At 38.0% G+C, this 20,730-nt stretch overlaps 1 protein-coding gene and 1 pseudogene across 1 annotated transcript in view; one reads left to right on the top strand and one right to left on the bottom strand.

Annotated features, from left to right (window-relative positions):
• Positions 1-20,730, bottom strand: part of LRP1B (low density lipoprotein receptor-related protein 1B) — a 2,342,762-nt gene that overhangs the window by 217,283 nt on the left and 2,104,749 nt on the right. Inside the window, exon 67 of the mRNA XM_006834597.1 lies at positions 12,301-12,417. Coding sequence (XP_006834660.1) covers positions 12,301-12,417 — 117 coding nt within the window. The remainder of the gene's footprint in view (positions 1-12,300; positions 12,418-20,730) is intronic.
• LOC102821993 lies at positions 15,349-15,900 on the top strand (annotated as a pseudogene).

Below are 20,730 nucleotides of genomic sequence, written 5' to 3'. Positions count from 1 at the left end.
ATATATACAACTGTGTATTATCTGATAATAGCAATACATGGGCATCACAATTTCTATAAGCTTTGATACATTTTACTAAGTGGGGGCTGGAAATGTTACTGTCAGATAATAAATGTTATATATTAAATTGTTGGAATCATTTGCTCAATAGTTTCACATAATACTTGTTCTATGGAGACTTTGTTTTACCCCTGTCTTATGGATTGAATTGTATCCCCTGCAAAAGGTATGTTGGCATCCTCATCCCCTATACTTATGAATGTAACTTTTTTGAAAATGGATTTGATTTTTCGATAAACTAACAAGATCATACTAGAATAGAGTGAGTTCTTATAAAAGTGAACAGACACAGAAGTACAGCCATACACCATGTAAAGGCAGATACCATGTGACAATGGAAGCTGATAGATCTATAAACAGCATAGATATGCGAAGGATTGCTGACCTTCCCAGAAACTAGACAAGAAGCTCTCAGGAGGAATCAACATGGCTGATACCCTGCTTTGAAATTTTCACCTCAAGAACTAGGAAACAATAAATTTCTCTCTTTTAAATCCATCTACTTGGTGGTATTTTGTTATGACAGCCTTTGAAACTAAGACACATTGTTATTTTTTCTATTTCAATATAAAAGTCCAGCGTCTGAGTGATTTAGGAGGAATAAGTGCTTCCAATACAAATAAGAATTCAGCATGTTTCTACCATGTTTCTTAAAATGTCAGCAAACCTACTTCTGAAAATTAATCATGAATAATTTACACATTTACAAATGTCATAAAGAAGGTGTAGCTAGTGTTTTTAACCCCTCAGTTATATATCTCAGTTTCCTTTACCACTGGATATCAAAGAGAAAACCTCATTTGCAGAAAATGCTATTTAATCAAAAGAGGAGGAACCAAGGGATTTTTTTTCCCTCTTATTGTTCAGTTTATTTTTAATTCCCTCAGATTAAAGGTCAATTTTTAGGCATTGTGATGACAACATATTTCTTATAAAAATAATAATTTGAAGTAAACCCATGTTCAAAAAAAAAGTGATTATGAAACTTTCACTAGTATTTCTACAATTTATTTCAAAATTAACTTCCTCCTACATTACCTGCGGCACTAGATAGGAGGAATTCTGAACATTAACAATCAGCCAATTTTCTCACACATTCCCTCTAGATGTAATGAGCAGCATTTTAGAAACTTTTGCAGGCCATATTTTGGAAGTCTAATTTTGTTTCCTAACACCTATACCTTTGAATTTGATCTTGTTTCTGGAAATAGGGTTTTTCATTGAAAACATTACCAGTTAAATGAAAGAGAGCAGAGTATGATGTATCTAATCCATTCTGAGTGGTGTCTTATGAAAGTTGAGAATAGACACATAACCAAAAATGACATAGTTAGAAGATAATTAGCAAGTGAAAATGAATCTAAAGGCCAATGAATGCCAAGAAACCATAAGCTTAAAGAACCAATGGTGTATCTTTCTTTAGAACACATGGACACAGCATGGTCTTTCTAATATCCTAAATTGAAAGACCTAACCAGGATTCAGATAACACATTTCTATAATTTAAAGTCACCCACTGTATGGTATTTTATGATGAACTCTTTAATGATAAATTAAAGAGCCATTATCATAAACTCTTAAAGATAAATTCAAATATTGTATGAATGGTATGAATGTGGGTATAAGCATCTGAGAATAAATTTTCTGACTACAGTTAGTATAACTAATATCCTATATGAATAGTCAACTGATATGAATTCAGTTTGAAAGTGCTAGAAATTCAAATAGGGCAGAGCAGCTTGTCTTTCTATATAAACTTTAGGTTATTGTGGTGGTTAAATGCTGTTGAGTCAATTCCGACTCATAGTGACCCCATACAGGGTTTCAGAGTATTTATATCTTATGGGAGCAAAAAGTCTATTTTCTTCTGTAAAGTGGATGGCAGATTCAAACCATGGATCTTGTAGTTGCAGTCTTGTGCATAACATATGTCGCCTAGGTATGCCTCAATTAATGCCCGTTTGGACAATGTCCAGCCGTATATAGCTCTGTGGTCCCTTTAGGTTTTGATATTGTTATTAATGCCACTGTTCCAATTTGTAGGAGCCTGTGTTGGGCTTCCGGGGCTGTTAATTTTTCCCAGAGCAGAAAGCCCCATCTTTTTCCCTCTTAACAATTCAGCTAGTAGATTCCACCCACAGCCCTTGTGGTAAGCAGTCCAGTGCTTATCCTACAGCACCACCAGCCCTCAACAATATTATTATAAGAGTTGTGATAAAGGTTTGGAAATTCCAATGCAAGAACTGGACATAAAGCGGACTGCTTTTTTAAGTATGGATCTATTTCTCAGGGTCCATATCTGCCTCAATCCTGTGGGAGCAGGGAAGGGGTCCCATTGTTCATCCAAGGCTGTCTGCACACTGGCTTAGCCTCAGTAAGGGACTTCAGAGATGGTGATAGAGCCACTGATGGGGTGCTCTGCTGATGTCACTGCCCCAGTTGCCCTAGGTGCTTGACCCATCACTGCTCCTTCCATGGTGAGGGTCATTGGGCAGTCATCCTGGCAAAAGCAAAGTCACAAAGAGAGAGAAAGGGAAGAGAGCAAGCAGTTGTAGTGCTGCTGGACAGCAAGTATGCAATTCAGCAGAAGGGCAAGGACCAGGCACGTTGCTCTTAGACTGGATAATCCTGATGTGGGGTTGCAGGATCAGCACTAGACAGAGAACCTTCCAGCTGCCCCTGAGAAATCATAAACAGGGTCACTATGAGTCTGAACTGACTCGAAGGCACTTAACAATAACAACAAAAGAGGAGTAACCATAGTGTAGCCAACAATTTCATGCAATACTTAAGTGTAGCTGTGGTGGTATGGGGACAGGGTTGCCTGGATACCATTCTGTGTGCCTTTCTATACAATAAGGTATTCACACAACATCCAAATCATGTAGTATTCTATAACACAGGATGTACTGTGGACATAAAGTGATGCATACCTGTATTTGATCAAATTGCTTGATATTTTTAAACCTATTAGATTGTTGTTGTTGTTAAGTGTCATTGAGCTGTTCAGATTCATAGCAACCCTGTACAGGGTTTCCAAGGAGCAGGTAGTGGGTTTGGGCCACTGACCTTAAAACATTTTGTTTTGCATATCAATTATTTAGAAGGCACATATATCATCTATTATGCTTTTCATAAAGATGATTGTTGTTGTTGTTAGGTGCCATCTAGTCGATACCAACCCATAGCAACCCATGCCGATGCACAGCAGAATGAAACACTACTTGATCCTGGGCCAACCTCACTACTGTTGCCACACTTGAGTCCACTGATGCTGCCACTTGGCCAGTCTATCTCGTTGGGGTCTTCCTCTTTTCCTCTGACCCTCCACCTTACCAAACATGATATCTTTCTCCAGCAATTGTTCCCTCCGGACAATATGTTCAAAGTATGAGAGACAAAGTTTGGCCATCTTGGCTTCTAAGGAGCACTCTGGCTGCACTTCTTCCAAAATGGATCTATTGGTTCTTTTGGCAGCCCATGACACTTTCATATTCTTCTCCAACACCGCAACTCAAGGGCATTAATTCTTCTAAGGTCTTCCTTATTCACTGTCCAGCTTTCACATGCATATGAGGTTATTGAAAATACCATGGCTTGGCTCAGGCGCACCTCAGTCCTCAAGCTGACATCTTTGCTCTTCAACACGTTAAAAAAGGTCTTGTGCAGCAGATTTGCTTAATGCAATACGTTGTTTAATCTCTTGATATCTGCTTCCATGAGTGTTGAAAGTTGATCCAAAAAGAACTGAAGTCATTGACAACTTCAATCTTTTCTCCATTGATGAGAATGTTGTTTATTGGTCCAGTGGTGAGGATTGCTGTTTTCTTTACATTGAGATATAATCTACACCAAAGGCTATGCTCTTTGATCTTCATCAGTAAATGGTTTTAGTCCTCTTCACTTTCACAAACAAGGTTGTATCATCTGCATTTCACAGGTTATTAACGAGTCTTCCGCCAATCCTGATGCCACGTTTTTCTTCATATAACCCAGCTTTTCGGATTATTTGCTCAGCGTAAAGTTTGAATAGTATGGTGAAAAAATACAACTTTGTCGCACACCTTTCTTAATTTTAAAACATTCAGTGTTCCCATGTTCTGTTCAAACAACTGCTTCTTGGTCGAGGTACAGATTCCTCATGAGCACAATTAAGTGTTCTGGAATACTAATACTTTGCAATGTTGTCCATAGCTTGTCATGATCCATACAATCAAACACCTTTGCGTTTAATTTCTCAAATATTTCCAAAGCTTTATTGAGATAATAAAATAACTTCAATTATAATGAACATTTATTGTTTTTAAAAGCAGAAATCCTTGCTGAAACAAAATATCCCTATATAAAAAGAAATGATCAGCAGATAGTGAAATGAAAACAAATTATCATATGTATATGGAACTCTTGTAGCAAAGTGGTTACAAGTCTGGCTGCTAACCTCTAGGTCAGCAGTTAAAACTACCAGCCTTTCTTCAGGAGAAAGATGAGACTTTCTGCTCCTATAAAGATTTACAGCCTCTGAAACTTGGTGCAAGCTTGCTATGAGTCAGAATCGACTCCATGGTATACAACTATATATATATACACACACACACACACACACACACACACACACACAAACAAGTGTGGCTGCTAACCTCAAGGTCAGCAGTTTGAAACTACCAGCCATTCCATGTGAAAAAGATGAAGTTTCTGCTCCCAAAAGGATGACAAGACTCAGAAACCTTATGCATAGTTGCTGAGTCAGAATCCACTCCACAGCCACCATAACATATTGTAGTTGATAAATGTCATTGAGTCCGTTCTAACCCATAGCAATTCTGTATAGGGTTTTCAAAGAGTGACTGGAGAACTTGAACCGCCAAACTTGTGGTTCAAATGGACCATGCAGTCCAGCACATTAACCCACAGCACTACAATCGGAGTCCCAATGATGACTGCTGTTGTTAGTGTCATCAAGTTGGTTCCAATTCATAGACACTTGGTTTCCTAGGAGCAACTGATAGGTTTGAATTCCAACCTTGCAGTTAGCAATCTAGTGCTTATACTACAATGCCACACCAAGATTCCTTGGTACACACACATGCACACACACACATATATGAAGGAGCTTCAAAAGGATTGCTGGAATTAAAACTTTTAATGTTCATTTACTATCATTTGCTGTTTTATAATTTGTGAGGTTCATTTACCATCATTGCACTGCTTAGTAATAGCTAATAATATCTGCTACATATAAACCAATCTGCATACAACTGACTAATATTTAGAAAGCATGGCACCAGTATACCAATGCTATCAAAAGTGTATCACTGGAATAGTTTTTTAAAAATTAAGAAACTGTAAATATCTTGTGGATAACATTTTAATATAATTACAATATTATTTTCTAAGGCTGGCTTTGCTGTGACTAATCCTCTGGTTCTGCCCATATATACTGTATTATTTTCTCATTCTTCATTGACTCAATTTTTGCCTATGTACAACTTATGAAATTTAAAGCAACAGTTTCCACTTAAAACCAAACACCACCACTTGACTCAATTTTTGCCTATGTACAACTTATGAAATTTAAAGCAACAGTTTCCACTTAAAACCAAACACCACCACTTGTCTGTCAGTTTGTCTACTATGGTGACTTGTGAGTTGCATGATTCTGAAAGATATGCCACCAGTATTTTAAATATCAGCAGGGTCACCCATGGTGGACAGGTTTCAGATGAGCTTACAGATGAAGACAGACTAGGATGAAGGAGTGAAGAACTACTTCCGAATATTTAGTCACTGAAAACCTTATGAATAGCAGAGAAACACTGTCAGATATAGTGCTGGAAAAGTGCCCCTCAGGTTGGAAGGCACTCAATATGAGACTGGGGAAGAACTGCCTCCTCAAAGTAGAGTTGATCATGATGACGAGAATGGAGTAAAGTCTGTGGGAGAAAAATCCCTAGGACCTTCATTTGTTGATGGGGCACAACTGAAAATGATGAAAAACAGCTGTAAACATCCATTGAAAATCAGAACATAGAATGTATGAAGTATGAATCAGGGAAAATTGGAAGTTGGCAAAAATGAAATGGAATGAATAAACATTGATATCTTAGACATTAGTGACCTGAAATGAACTGGTATTGGTCATTTTGAATCTGACACCCACATGGTTCACTATGCTGGAAATGTCAAGTTGAAGAGGAATAGTGTTGCATTCATTCTAAAAAGAAAATATCCAGATCAGTCATGAGGCACAATGCTGTCTATGATAGGCTAATATCCATGTGCCTACAGGGAAGCCCTGTACAGGGTCGCTATGGGTCGGACCTGACTCGATGGCACTTAACAACAACAACAACAACAGGGAAGCCAAGTTAATACCACTATTATTCAAATGTATGCACCATCCACTAAAGCCAGTGAGGATGAAATAGAAGAATTCTACCAACTTCTTCTATCTGAAATTGATCAAACATGCAGTCAAGATGTATTGCTCATTACTGGTGATTGGAATTCAAAGGTTGTAAAATATGGCCTTGATGATAAAAATGATGCTGGAGAATGCATAATAGAATTCTGCAAAAACAATGACTTGTTCATTTCAACTACCTTCTTTAGACAGCATAAGAGATGACTATACACATGGACCTCAACATATGGAAATCAAATTGACTACATCTGTGGAAAGAGAGGTTGGAAAAGCTTCATATCATCAGTGAAAACAAAGTCAGGGGCAAACTGTGGAACAGATCATCAATTCTTGTTCATGCAAAGTGCTGTCGAGTCGGTTCCAACCCACAGCGACCCTGTAGAGGGTTTCCGAAGCTGTAAATCTTTACGGGAGCAGAAAGTTTCATCTCTGTCCTGCGAGAGGTGGGTAGTTTTGAACTGCTGGCCTTAAGATTCGCAGCCCGGTTTGTAACCACTATGCTACCAAAGCTTCTTAGACCATCAATTACACATATGCAAATTCAAACTGAAGCTGACAAAAATGAAAACAAGTCCATGAGAGCCAGAATGTGACCTTGAATATACCCCACCGGAATTTAGAGATCATACGAAGAACAGATTTGATACATTAAGAGCATAGCCTTTGGTATGGATTATATCTCAATGTAAAGAAAACAGAAATCCTCACCACCAGACCAATAAACAACATACTTATCAACTGAAAAAAGATTGAAGTCATCAAGGACTTCGTTCTTCCTGGATCAACTATCAACACTCATGGAAACAATAATCAAGAAATCAAAAGACATTCCATTAGGCAAATCTGGTGCACAAGACCTTTTTAAAGTGTTGAAGAGCAAAGATGTCAGCTTGAGGATTAAGGTGTGCTTGACCCAAGGCATGGTATTTTCAATAACCTCATATGCATGCAAAAGCTGGACAGTGAATAAAGAAGACCGTAGAAGAATTGATGCTTTTGAGTTATGGTGTTGGAGGAGAAAGTTGAAAGTGTCATGGGCTGCCAAGAGAACCAATAGATCCATTTTGATAGAAGTGCAGCCAGAATGCTCCTTGAAGACCAGGATGGCCAAACTTGTCTCTCATACTTCAGACATATTGTCAGGAGGGCCCAGTCACTGGAGAAGGAGATCAAGTTTGGTAAGTGGAGGGTCAGAGAAAAAGAGGAAGACCCCCCAATCAGATACTAGCCAAGTGGCAGCATCGATGGACTCAATCATGGCAACAGTAGTGAGGTTGGCTCAGGATCAGGCAGTGTTTTGTTCTGCATATGGTCGCTATGGGTCAGTACCAACTTGATGGTACCTAACAACAACAACAACTTAAGCATTTTCAAGGTCTAAAGTTTCTCATATCTTCTGAGCTATGCAAAATGAGATTTTTAAACATGACTCAATTATCTACATACATGATCCTTCTTACTACGTATTCTTACATGTTTAATAGCCTCATCTCCTTGTTCTGCATATGCCTTCTAATTTTCCAGAAATGCTTCATTACTGGTTACTGTCATCTCTACTCTGCAACTTTATCATTGTCTTAGACAATGAGGTCAGAATGAATAATAACTAAAAAGAACTAGTCACATAATTGAGCATTTTATGCTGTAATGTTGCAGCCACTTTCCTTGTTTTTTGTAAGAGCTTTGTGGTTACACCAATTTATTGCTAAGTTTCCACAGTGACAAGTGAGAGGCAATATTCTTTCTCCTTGCTTTCTTGTACTAAGACTGCCTTTTAGGAAATGCCAGCACAATGATACTCAGCCACTTAAGAAAGCCAGCAGTCAGAAACCTATCTGAACTCTTCCTTCTTCTCAGGCTTTACTTATTTTAGAAGGAGCCTAACTTCTCACATAATTTCAATTACCATTTGAATACGTGTTCTTCAAGATTTAAACCTCCATTTTCACCTCTCATTCTCAATATCCTTCAGAGATAGGATATTTCCATGCAAGAATCATTTGATTATTAACATTAAAATGTCAACAACTAAGAAAGTAGTCATCTGCATATTTAGGCTGTGACATGCTAAAAACATTTTTTGAATATATAAATAATTGAATCTTTTTTTATCTTTACTCTTCTCTCTCTACTAAATCTTTCCTATCATGTATGTCTTTCATCTAGATAGAATCTGAGAATCTACTATATAAAGTTGAGTGTGTGTGTGTGTGTGGGGGGGGGTGTTTGTTGTTGTTTAAATTGTATAGTAACAGTCTGATGAGTCTTTGTCATATTCTAAACCTTTACAAAAACTAGGATCATGTGGTAAATATCTATGTGAAATGGTGTTATAAATTCTTTTATATCAAGAGTATTCTATAATACAAGAATACAAAGATATCATGTTTTATGTACCTACTTCTCAGAAACTAGATTAAATTTGGAAAACCATTCAAAACAGGAGCTGACATTTTGTAAACCAACTTTTCAAGTGGCTTTTTATTAAGCTGAATCTACTAAATGAATGTTTCAATAGAGCATATATATAGATGTTGTTGTTGTTGTTTGTTAAGTGCCATCGAGTCGGTTCCGACCCATAGCGACCCTGTACAGGGTTTCCGAGGGTGTAAATCTTTACGGGAGTAGAAAGCCTCATCTTTCTCCCGCGGAGCGGCTGGTAGTTTCGAACCGCTGACCTTAAGGTTCGCAGCCCGATTCGTAACCACTACGCTACCAGAGCTCCTTATATAGACCACAAATTGTCATTTTGTCATATTGTAGTGGCTTGAATAGTACTATGATGCTAGAAGCTATGCCAATGACATTTTAAATATTAGCAGGGTCACCAATGGCGGAGACTTTTCAGCATAGATTCCAGACTAAGAGACACTAGGAAGGAAAAAAGGCAGTCTACTTCTGAAAAAAATATTGACTAGTGAGAATCGTACAGATGGCATCAGAACACTGTCTATTATGGTGTCAGGAGGTGAGTGCCTCGGGTTAGAAAGCACTCAACATGACTGGAGAAGGATGGCTTTTTAGAGTTGACCTAAATGACATCAATGGAGTAATACTTTCAGGACCTTCTCTCACTGGTGTCACACAAATCAAAATGAGGAGAAAGAGCTGTAAATAGCCATTAATAATTGGAACATAGATTTTTTTGAGGAGTCCTGTTGTGGCACTGTAAGATAAGCACTGCATTACAGGTCAGTTTGTACCTCAATGTTGGTGGTTCAAGCCCACCAGCTGCACCTTGGAAATTCTATACAGGATCGCTATGAGTCAGAACTGACTCGACACTTAGCAACAACAGTAGATTGTATGAAGTATGAATCTAGAAAAACTAGAAGTTACAAAAAAGTAAATAGTGGTGGTGGTGGTGATATGCCTTGGAGTCGGTTCCGACTCATAGCTACACTTCATATGTTGTTATTGTTAAGTGCCATCGAGTCAGTTCCAACCCATAGCGACCCTGTACAGGGTTTCCAAGGCTGTAAATCTTTATGGGAGTAGAAAGCCTCATCTTTCTCTCGTGGCGCAGCGGCTGGTAATTTCAAACTGCTGACCTTAAGGCTCACAGCCTGATTTGTAACCACTACACTACCAGAGTTCCTTATAGGTTTCCTAAATTTGACGTCCTAGGCATTAAGAACTGAATGGCCATTGTGATCATACAATCACATGACTTACTATGCTGGGAAAACTAATTGATCATCCAAAAGAGTATTTCAAGGTCTATCCTGAAATACAACGCTTTCAGCTATAGGGTAATATCTATACAATACAGACCAGTTAATATGACTATTATTCAAATTAATACACTAACCACTACTGTAAAAGAAGAAGAAATTGAAGATTTTTTGCCAACTTTTGAAGTTTGAAATTGATTAAACATGCAATCAAGAGGTGTTGGTAATTACTGGTGATTGAAATGAAAAACTGGAAACAAAGAAGGATTGGTATTTGGAATATATGACCTGGTGATAGAAATGACACTAGAGATTGCATGACATATTTTTGCAAGACCAATAGCTTATTCACTGCAAATACCTTTATTTCAACAATATAAAGGTAGTAAAGTTGACAGTTTAAACCTACCAGCTGGTCCTTGGAAACCCTATACAGGGTTGCTATGGGTCAGAACTGACTTGACGGTACCTAATGACAACAACAACATACACATGGACCTTACCAGATGGAATACATAGGAGTCAAATATACTATGTCTGTGAAAACAAATGATGAACATACTCAATATCATCAGTCAGAATAAGGCAATGTGCACATTGTAGAACAGATCATCAAATGCTTATATGCAAATTCAAATTGAAAGGAAACAAAATTTTTAAATGTCCATGAGAATAAAAACACAATTGTGATTCTATCCAACTTGAGTTTTGGGACTATCTCAGGAATATATTTGCTATATTGAACACTGATCACTAAAACCATGAGTGTTTTGGGAATGACATCAAGGGCATGAAACATGAAGCAAACAAAAGGTTATTAAAAAGATAGGAAGAAAAAAAAAAAAAGACTAAAATGGATATTAGAAGATATTCCTCCATAGAGTATCTAAAGCGAAAGGAAGACATGATGAATAAAATAATAAAATCAAAGATTTAAAAGTGTGGCTCAAGAAAACAAAGTAAAGTATTATATAATGACATATATATAAAGGGCTGGACTTAGAAAACCAAGAGAAGAAGACAGTCAGCATTTATCAAGCTGAAAGAACTGAAGGGGGAAAAAAAAAATCAAGTCTCATCTTGCAATACTGACGAATTCTATAGGCAAAATATAGAATGACTCAGGACGCATAGGGAGAAGGTGGCACACTCAGTGCTACTATATCAAAATTAATTGATCAGGAGTTCTTCAACAGCAGTGGGAACTTTTTATATCAAATTTGAGCCTAGTAGAAATACCTGTAAACTATTTGGATTTCTGGTGATGGAATAACCACCATACATGTATGGGAGTGGAATATGAGCTGGAAGGAGATGCTTGAACTTGAATTTGACAGAGGTTAGTGATCTTCAGGGTCAATGAGTAAGGGGCCGTTGTGAATGTTGGGCTGAAAGATACAAGCTTCTCGGGCAACACTTCAGGTTTCACTCCTGTGGATCTTCACAAATCATCCTTCTTGCTTGGGCTCTGCATGTTGAATTATAGCCAACATTGCATGTGCTGTTGTGAGTTTTTGTGGCTCTTGCAATATATGTTTGAGAGGAAATGAAAAGTATGTCTTCTGACTTTGTTTCCTTATTGATTAAGGAATACTAGAAGTTTTGGAACTGCTTGGTCAATTAATTGTTTCCCTTAGGTGGAAAACAAAGTAAAACATAGCAGTCAAAACCAAGCACACACACACACACAAATAGCAACAACAGTAGCAACAAACAGAACAATTATTCACTCCAGAGGCAATAAATGCTGTTTCACTGAAAGACACTCATGGGTGAATTTGTAGTATAAATGGATTTGAGACTGAAATGAAATGAATACCATCCATTAAAGGATGATATGCTTTGTACTCTTTACATCATTCAGCTCATTGTATCAACTTGCTTCCTCCATTGCATATTAATGGATTGCAATGATGCTCTCATACTAATTTTGATAATGGTAAGAAAATCACTCCTAGTATGAACATTTCAATAATTCTATTTGAGATTCAGGTCAATGTAGTCTGAACATCCTTACCCAAATGTGAATACATGTATAAAATTTTGTGCTGTCAAAGAGATAGGTTGGAATTTATACCTCAATTACACTGAGAATAAGGCATCGTACTGTGAAGCGCACACCACTTTCAGGCAAAAGTTACTTACTACAATTTTCTTCGTCTGAATTATCACTGCAATCATTTTGACTATCACAGCGCCAGTGATCTGGAATACAGTTGTTGTTTTTGCACTGGAATTCATGAGGTCCACAAGTTTTTTTATCTGTAATGGAAAGAACCAGAGTTTGCACCATTGGCTTCCGTGAATGTATTCCTCACAATATACGGACAGCCATGCTTGATTCCTGCATATGACATTTTCTTAGACCTTAATCCAGTTATTAACTGAACAGAATTCTAGGAAAGAATTGAAAGCAAGTGCTGATGAAAACTCAGCATTCTGTCTTGTTTTATGTTGTTTTTAAGTCTGGTTTTCATTTGTAGTCTAATGACAAAACAATTGATTAGAACACTAAAAGCAAAGTCAACATAAATTGTCAAATAAAATATCCATATTAGTCTTGCATTTAAGATACTCCCACTCTAACCCATCCCTCCATTTCTGCTTGATGCAGTAAAATGAGTGGTTATTAATCCAGTTGTGAGGTTGACATCTATGTTCTTCCCTATTAAGTGCTTGATCATAATATATCTATGATCAATTCCACTTTTTAAATCCTGACTTTGTTTTTCACTCAGAAATTCATTGATTATTATAATGATTTACATGTGTCTGACTTGAAAATGAATAAAATGCCATCTCATTGGATTCTTTATTAACCATCCAGCCAATCAACCCCACTGCCCTCTAGATGATTTCAACTCACTGTAACCGTATGTGGGAACAGAGTAGATTGTAAATCTTTACAGGAGCAGACAGCCTAATTTTCCTCCCACAGAGCAACTGGTGGGTTTGAACTGCTTACTCTGAGGTCAGCAACCCAATGCTTAGGCCAAAGCACCACCAGGGATCCTTACTGGATCTTCTAAGCATAATTTCATGGAACACCAAGAAAAAATACTAACTAGCTCTTCTCTTTACAGGTGATAAAGCAATGAATCATATAAATTTTTAGGGACTTGCTGACGTTCTCACTGCCATTAAATGACCCTGTAAATGTTGGTATATAGTCAGATAGATGATAGCTAGCTAGAAGATACATAGATAGATATCATTTACATATGATTTTGTGCTTTTTACAACCAATCCAACTAATAAGCAGATTTGGTAAAATCAGAACACATACAATAAGAAAATATTGAGAATTCTAACCTACTATTTTCAAAAATTTATGAATGATATTTATTGAAAGTCTATTATCACACTTTAACATGTATACATATAAACCACTTGGAAATTTTTATAAATGGAAATTATTTAGTAGGTCTGGAAATAGACCTGAGATTCTACCTTTCTAACAAATTCTCTGATCATAACAAGGTTCTTGAGATTTGAAACATTTGGAAAAAGCAGGGTCCAATGCATCAAAACCAACATTCATCTGTCAGTTTGTCATACTGTGGTGGCTTGTGAGTTGTTGTGATTCTGAAAGTTATGCCATCAGTATTTTAAATACCAGAAGGGTCACCAATGGTGGACAGGTTCCAGATGAGCTTCCAGACAAAGACAAACTAGGAAGAAGGAGTGACAAACTACTTCCGAATATTTAGTCACTGAAAACCTTATGAATAGCAGAGAATCACTGTCAGATATAATGCCAGAAAATGAGCCCCTCGGGTTGGAAGGCATTCAAATGAGACTGGGGAAGAGCTGCCTCCTCAAACAGAGTTGACTGTGATGACGTGAATGGAGTAAAGTCTGTGGGAGAAAAGTCCATGGGACCTTCATGTGCTGTTGGGGCACAACTCAAAATGAAGAGAAACATCTGTAAGCATCCATTCTATATCAGAATACGGAACGTACAAAGTATGAATCTGGGAAAATTAGAAGTTGTCAAAAATGAAATAGAATGCAAAAACATTGATATCTTAGGCAATGTTGTTGTGAGGTGCCCTTGAGTCGATCCTGACACATAGCGACCCTGTATAGGATTTCCGAGAAGCAGCTGGTGAGCTTGAACTGCCAACCGTGCAGTTCAAATGGCTTTACAGGCTGGTGCATTAACCCACAGTGCCACACCTTGACTCCATCTTAGGCATTAGTGAGCTGAAATGGACTGGTATTGGCCATTTTGAATTTGACACCCTCATGGTTTACTATGCTGGGAATGGCAAATTGAAGAACTCATGATAGAATTCTGCAAAATCAATGATTTGTTCACTTCAAACACCTTCTTTAGATAGCATAAGAGATGACTATTCACATGGACCTCACCAGATGGAATATGTAGAAATCAAATTGACTACATCTGTGGAAAGAGATGATGGAAAAGCTCCATATCATCAGTGAAAACAAAGTCAGGGGCAGACCGTGGAACAGATCATCAATTACTCATACGCAAATTCAAACTGAAGCTGAAGAAAATGAAAACAAGTCCACGAGAGCCAAAATATGGCCTTGAATATATTCCACCTTAATTTAGAGATCATCTGAAGAACAGATTTGATACATTAAACACTAAAGACCGAAGACAAGAAGAGTTGTGGGATGACATCAAGAACATCATACATGAAGAAAGCCAGAAGTCATTAAGAAGACAAGAAAGAAGGAAAAGGTCAAAATGGATGTCAGAAGACAGATTGAAACCTGCTCTTCTGCACAGATATGCTAAAGCAAATGGAAGAAATGAGGAGGTACAAGAGCTGAACAGAAAATTTCAAATATCAGCTTCAGAAAATAAAGTCAAATATTACAACAAAATGTGCAAAGATCTGGAATCAAAAAAACAAAAAGGAAGGACATGCTCAGCATTTCTTAAGCTGAGGGAACTCAAGAAAAAATTAAAACCTCGGTTTTCGTTATTGAATTATTCTCTGAACAAATTATTGAATGATGTAGAAAGTATCAAGAGAAGATGGAAGGAATACACAGAGTCACTGTACAGACAAGAAATGCTTCATGTTCAACCTTTTCAAGAGGTAGCATATGATCAAGAGCCAATGATACTGAGTCAATACGGCAGTGCCTGTGGGCTGCTAAAGCATCTTCGGGGAGCAGGTGGAGACAAGGTTTAGCCTGAGGCTCCCCTCGGTGATGGAGCTTCGGTCGAGGTTCTGGGCACTGCTATCCATTTACAGAAACCCCGAGTTCGGGGCTGCTGCCCTCTCTAACTGTGCCAAGCTGACGGCGAAGCCTGAAGTGGACCCTGTGGATAATGAAGGCGTGGCCCCCAAATTCACCAACTGGAACCCTCAGAATCTGGAGCTCTTGGCAGTCGCCAGGACAGAACGGGGCTGGAAGACGGTGTGGCCCTCTCCCTCTCAGGAGTTTTGGCACAGGTTACGAGTCATAAGGACTCAGCATCATACAGAATCATTTGTTGAACATCTAAGTGGCCAGATTGTGGTTTCGGCATCCACTCGTGAATGGGCTATCAAAAAGCACCTATATAGCACCAGAAATGTGGTGGCTTGTGAGAGTGTAGGAAGGGTGCTGGCAGAGCGATGCTTACAGGGAGGAATTAACCTCATGATCTATCAACCCACCCCTTGGGAGGCAGCCTCAGATTCGATCAAACAACTGCAGGAAGCAATGACAGACAGTGGTGTAGTGCTGCTCCAGGAGCCTCGGAGAATCTACCAATAACCTAGAAATGTTCATTGTTTGAACTTGTAAATAGAATCCTATCAGCTCTTGGCATCCATCAGAAGATGCATTGGGAAGAATGCCCTTGTGGAGGCTTTTTAACAATGGAACAGAACCAGTGGAATCTTGTCTGAAGTAAAGCTCACCTTTCCCTCATCCCACCTCTTTGTAATTTGTTTATTTTTCAAATTAAGGGCTGAATGTTGGCTTTCTCTTGAGCATGAGAAACGTAAGGAAAATAGTCACCAGCTTTAATGAACTTTTGGAGGACAAGTTAAATTAAGAGTTGTTTTTAAGTTAAGGAATAAATGCATATTGTTAAAAAAAAAAAACAAAAAAAAAAAAAACCAATGATACTGAAGGAGGAAGTCCAAGTTGCATTGAAGAAATTGGCAAAGAACAAGGCACCAGGAATTGATGGAATAAAAATAGAAATCTTTCAAGAAAGTGAGGCGGCACAGGAGGCGCTCACTCACCTCTGCCAGACAACTATCTGACCAACTGATTAGAACAACTGATTAGAATCGTGCTAATTCCAAAGAGAGGTGACCCAACAGAATGCGGAAATCATCGGGCAATCTCTATGATATCCCATGTGAGTAAAGCTTTGCTAAAGGTAATACAGACATGGCTACAATCATACATTGACAGAGAACTTACAGAGTTTCAAGCAAGATTCAGAAGAGGCCGTGGAATGAGGGAAATCATTGCTGATGTCCCATGGATCTTGGCTGAAAGCAGAGAATATCAAAAAGAAGTTTACTCATGCTTCATTGACTACACAAAGATTTTTGATTGTGTGGGTCATGACAAGCTATGGACAACATTGTGAAGTATGAGGAATCTGTACCTGGACCAAGAAGCAGTTGTTTGAAAAAAACATGGGAACACTGAATGGTTTCAAATTTAAAAAGGTGTCTGACAAGGGTGTATTCTTTCACCATACTTACTCAACCTGTATGCTGAGCAAATAATCCGAGAAGCTGGGTTTTATGAAGAAAAACGTGGCATGAGGATTGGAGGAAGACTCATTAACAACCTGTGATATGCAGATGATACAACCTTGCTTGCTGAAAGTGAAAAGGGCTTAAAACATTTACTGATGAAGATCAAAGAGCACAGCCTTCAGTATGCATTGCATCTCAGTATAAAGAAAACAAAAATCCTCACCACTGAACCAATAAACAACATTCTTATCAACGGAGAAAAGATTGAAGTTGTCAAGAATTTCATTCTTCTTGGATCAACTATCAACACTTATGGAAGCAGGAGTCAAGAAATCAAATGACGTTATTGCATTAGGCAAATCTACTTCACAAGAACTTTTTGAAGTGCTTCAGAGCAAAGATGTCAGCTTGAGGACTAAGATATGCCTGACCCTAGCTATGGTATTTTCAAAAACCTTATATGAATGCAAAAGCTGGACAGTTAATCAGGAAGACCGTAGAAGAATTGATACTTTTGAGTTACGGTGTTGGAGGAGAATTTTGAAAGTGCCATTGGCTGCCAATAGAACCAATAGATCCGTTTTGCAAGAAGTGCAGCCAGAATGCTCCTTAGAGGCCAAGACGGCCAAACTTGTCTCTCATACTTCAGACATATTGTCAGGAGTGACCAGTCACTGGAGAAGGATATCATGTTTGGTAAGGTGGAGGGTCAGAGTAAAAATGGAAGCCCACCAACGAGATGGATTGGCCAAGTGGCAGCATCGATGGCTTCAAGTGTGGCAACAGTAGTGAGGTTGGCCCAGTATCGGGCAGTGTTTCGTTCTGCTGTGCATAAGGTCGCTATGGGTCAGTACCGATTTGATGGCACCTAACAACAACAACAATAATGCATCAAAATTGTGTGAATTAAATACCATGTGAATAGTAAAATTATAAACCTCAACATATGACTGAGGACACATTTCATTTTCATAAACATAGATTAATTACTTATTCTCAACCACGTTAGAGATGAACAGTGAAGTGCTTAATGTCTCACACTAATGAAACAAATTAGCTAAAAAAGAAGATGAACTATTGGGTGGTAGTTATAATTGTTTACTTTTACTTTGAAATTTATCTTTTATAAATTTAGACCCAAAATTATGAAAGTACAAGTGATCTGGGTATAATTATGGAAATTAAATAATGAACACTTATTGACGAAATAGCCAAGCTCATGGCTAATGATTTCAAAACCATGATCACACTCAATCATCATAGTAACTCTTAGCATTATTGAAAGCATTTAAATAAAGGAGGACAACAAGTGTCAAAGAGTATAAGCAACTTCTCCAATGTTATTGTTGTTGTTGTGTGCCATTGAGTAGGTTCCAAATCATAGTGATCCTGTATAGGGTTTACAAGGAGCAGTTGGTGAGTTCAAACTGCTAACCTTGTGGTACAAATCAACCTTTCGGTCCAGTGGTTATCTTATAGTGCCATACCAGGACTACAGTCTTATAGAGATGTTAAGTAACAAAATAAACATTCAAATCCAGATCCAACTCCAGAAACATTTTGCTACAGACATTCTCACTATAGACCTCAAATACTATGTTGAAATACTAACAGGGAAGAAATGTTTGATTCAATTTTCCATTCATTCTTCTATCCTGCCTGCCTCTTTGCCTGATGATGAGTTTTCATCACCTGTGGCTCTGTAGGATCAGTAATAGACTGTAAACCACAAGGTTGGCAGTTCAAACCCACCAGATGCTCCTCAAAAACTCTATATATGGTAGCTGAATTGAAACTGACTCAATGACACTAAGCAACAACAACCTGTTTCACTAGAATTGGTGTGTTTCTGTAGGATAATACTGCACAGCTAACTGCAAGGTTAGTGGTTCAAACCCACCAGCTGCCTCTTGGAAACCCTACGTAGGGTAGCTATGAGTCTGAACCAACTTGACAGTACAAAACAATAACCACCTGTCTCACTGTATTGAGTGAAATGGTTCAATTAAAAAATTGGATTGAATTCCATTGTAGCATTCTGCACACCTTATAAAATCAAGAAATATGTCGCATTGCTGTTGCCTGTTGTCAAGTCAGTTCAGACTCATGGGGACCCGGTGTAGGGTTTCCAAGGAGCAGATGGTGGGTTTGAATTGCCAAACTTGTAATTCGTAGTCTAGTGCTAATCCAACAGTGCCACGCCAGGACCCCATTTTAGGGTGATTTGGATTTAAATAGTAACTACTGAAAATGCAGGGTTTGTTACTGAATTATTTGTAAGATTATTTCATTTTGGCAATTAAAGCAAACTTCTCTGGGACTACTGCTATCTGTTCAAACAGCTTTATTTTCTCCTTGCCATGTGTTGCTTGCATTATATCAAAGTGATACTCCATAATTTTAGAATAAAAATATAAGAAAAAATATATTGGATCACATCAGTATACCATGTGACACAGTTTTATAGCACTAGCTCCAAGCAAGTATCATCATGGAAAAGGGTAATAACGGGTACTGATTATCAATCTAATAGATATAATGACTTCATTGTTTTAAAGTTGTTGTTGGTTTGGTTTCTAAATCCATTTTGTACTTTTCTTCTATGTTTAAACATTTGTATCTTTCTCTGAAATTGAAAAATATATGAAGTTATTTCTTGACTAGATCAAGTTCATTACCAAGAATATCATTTGGGCATGCAGAAACAGTTACACAGAAAGGTTAATTATCTTATCTAAGGTTATTTAGATTTTATATTTACAAGTTATTTAGAGTTTTGATCTATGACATTATTTATAAAAATCACAAATTCAACTAGACAAACTTGTTCTGCATTTAAAATCTCCCCAGCTATTTTTTTTTTAATAGGAAAAATTTTATGAGTAAGGTTTAAAATAGCTAATCTCAACTAGACTGCACATTAAATCACCTGGGGACTTCTTAATAATCGCTGCCTAGAAGACATACCACATCAATAAGATTAGAGTCTGGAGCTGTGACACAGGCATGTATGTTTGTTAATAGTATGATATTTCCAACGAGCAACCAAGATTGAAAATCATTGGTACAAAGAGCTAATTGTTGTTGTTTTGTTTTTATGTACCATCTAGGCACACCAGGTCAAAGAAAACTTTGCACAACAAAATGAAACACCGGCCAGTTTTATCCCATCCTGTTAATCATTTCTATGCTTAAGTCCATTGTTGTAGCCACTGTGTCATTCCGTCTCACTGAGGGTCTTCCTCTTTTTCACAGCAATATGTCCTTCTCCAGAGACTAATACCATTTATCCAAAGTATGTGAGATGAAACCTCTGCATCCTTGCCTCTAAGTAGAACTTTGATTGTATTTCCACAACACAGATTTGTTCCTTCATCTGGCAGTTCACAGTACACTTGTTGTTGTTGTCAGGTGCCATCGAGTCGGAACCGACTCACAGTGACCCCATGCACAGCAGAATGAAACAATGTCTGCTCCTGGGCCAACCTCACAACCGCTGCCACACTTGAGTCCATCAATGCTGCCACCTGGCCAATCCATCTCATTGGAGGTCTTCCTCTTTTTCTCTGACCCTCCATCTTACCAAGCATGATATCCTTCTCCAGCTACTGTTCCCTCCTGACAATACATCCAGAGTATGAGAGACGAAGTTTAGCCATCTTGGCCTCAAAGGAGCACTCTGGCTGCACTTCTTCCAAAACAGATCTATTTGTTTTTTTGGCAGTCTATGGCACTTTTAGTATTCTCCTCCAACACCACAATTCAAAGGCATCAATTCCTCTACGATCTTCCTTATGCACTGTCCAGCTTTCACATCCATATGTTGTTGTTGTTGTTAAGTGCCATCGAGTCGGGTCCGACCCATAGCGACCCTGTACAGGGT

This window comes from Chrysochloris asiatica, unplaced genomic scaffold (assembly GCF_000296735.1).
Source record: "Chrysochloris asiatica unplaced genomic scaffold, ChrAsi1.0 scaffold00012, whole genome shotgun sequence".
NCBI lineage: Eukaryota > Metazoa > Chordata > Mammalia > Afrosoricida > Chrysochloridae > Chrysochloris > Chrysochloris asiatica.
This window is presented reverse-complemented; position numbering and strand designations above follow the sequence as displayed.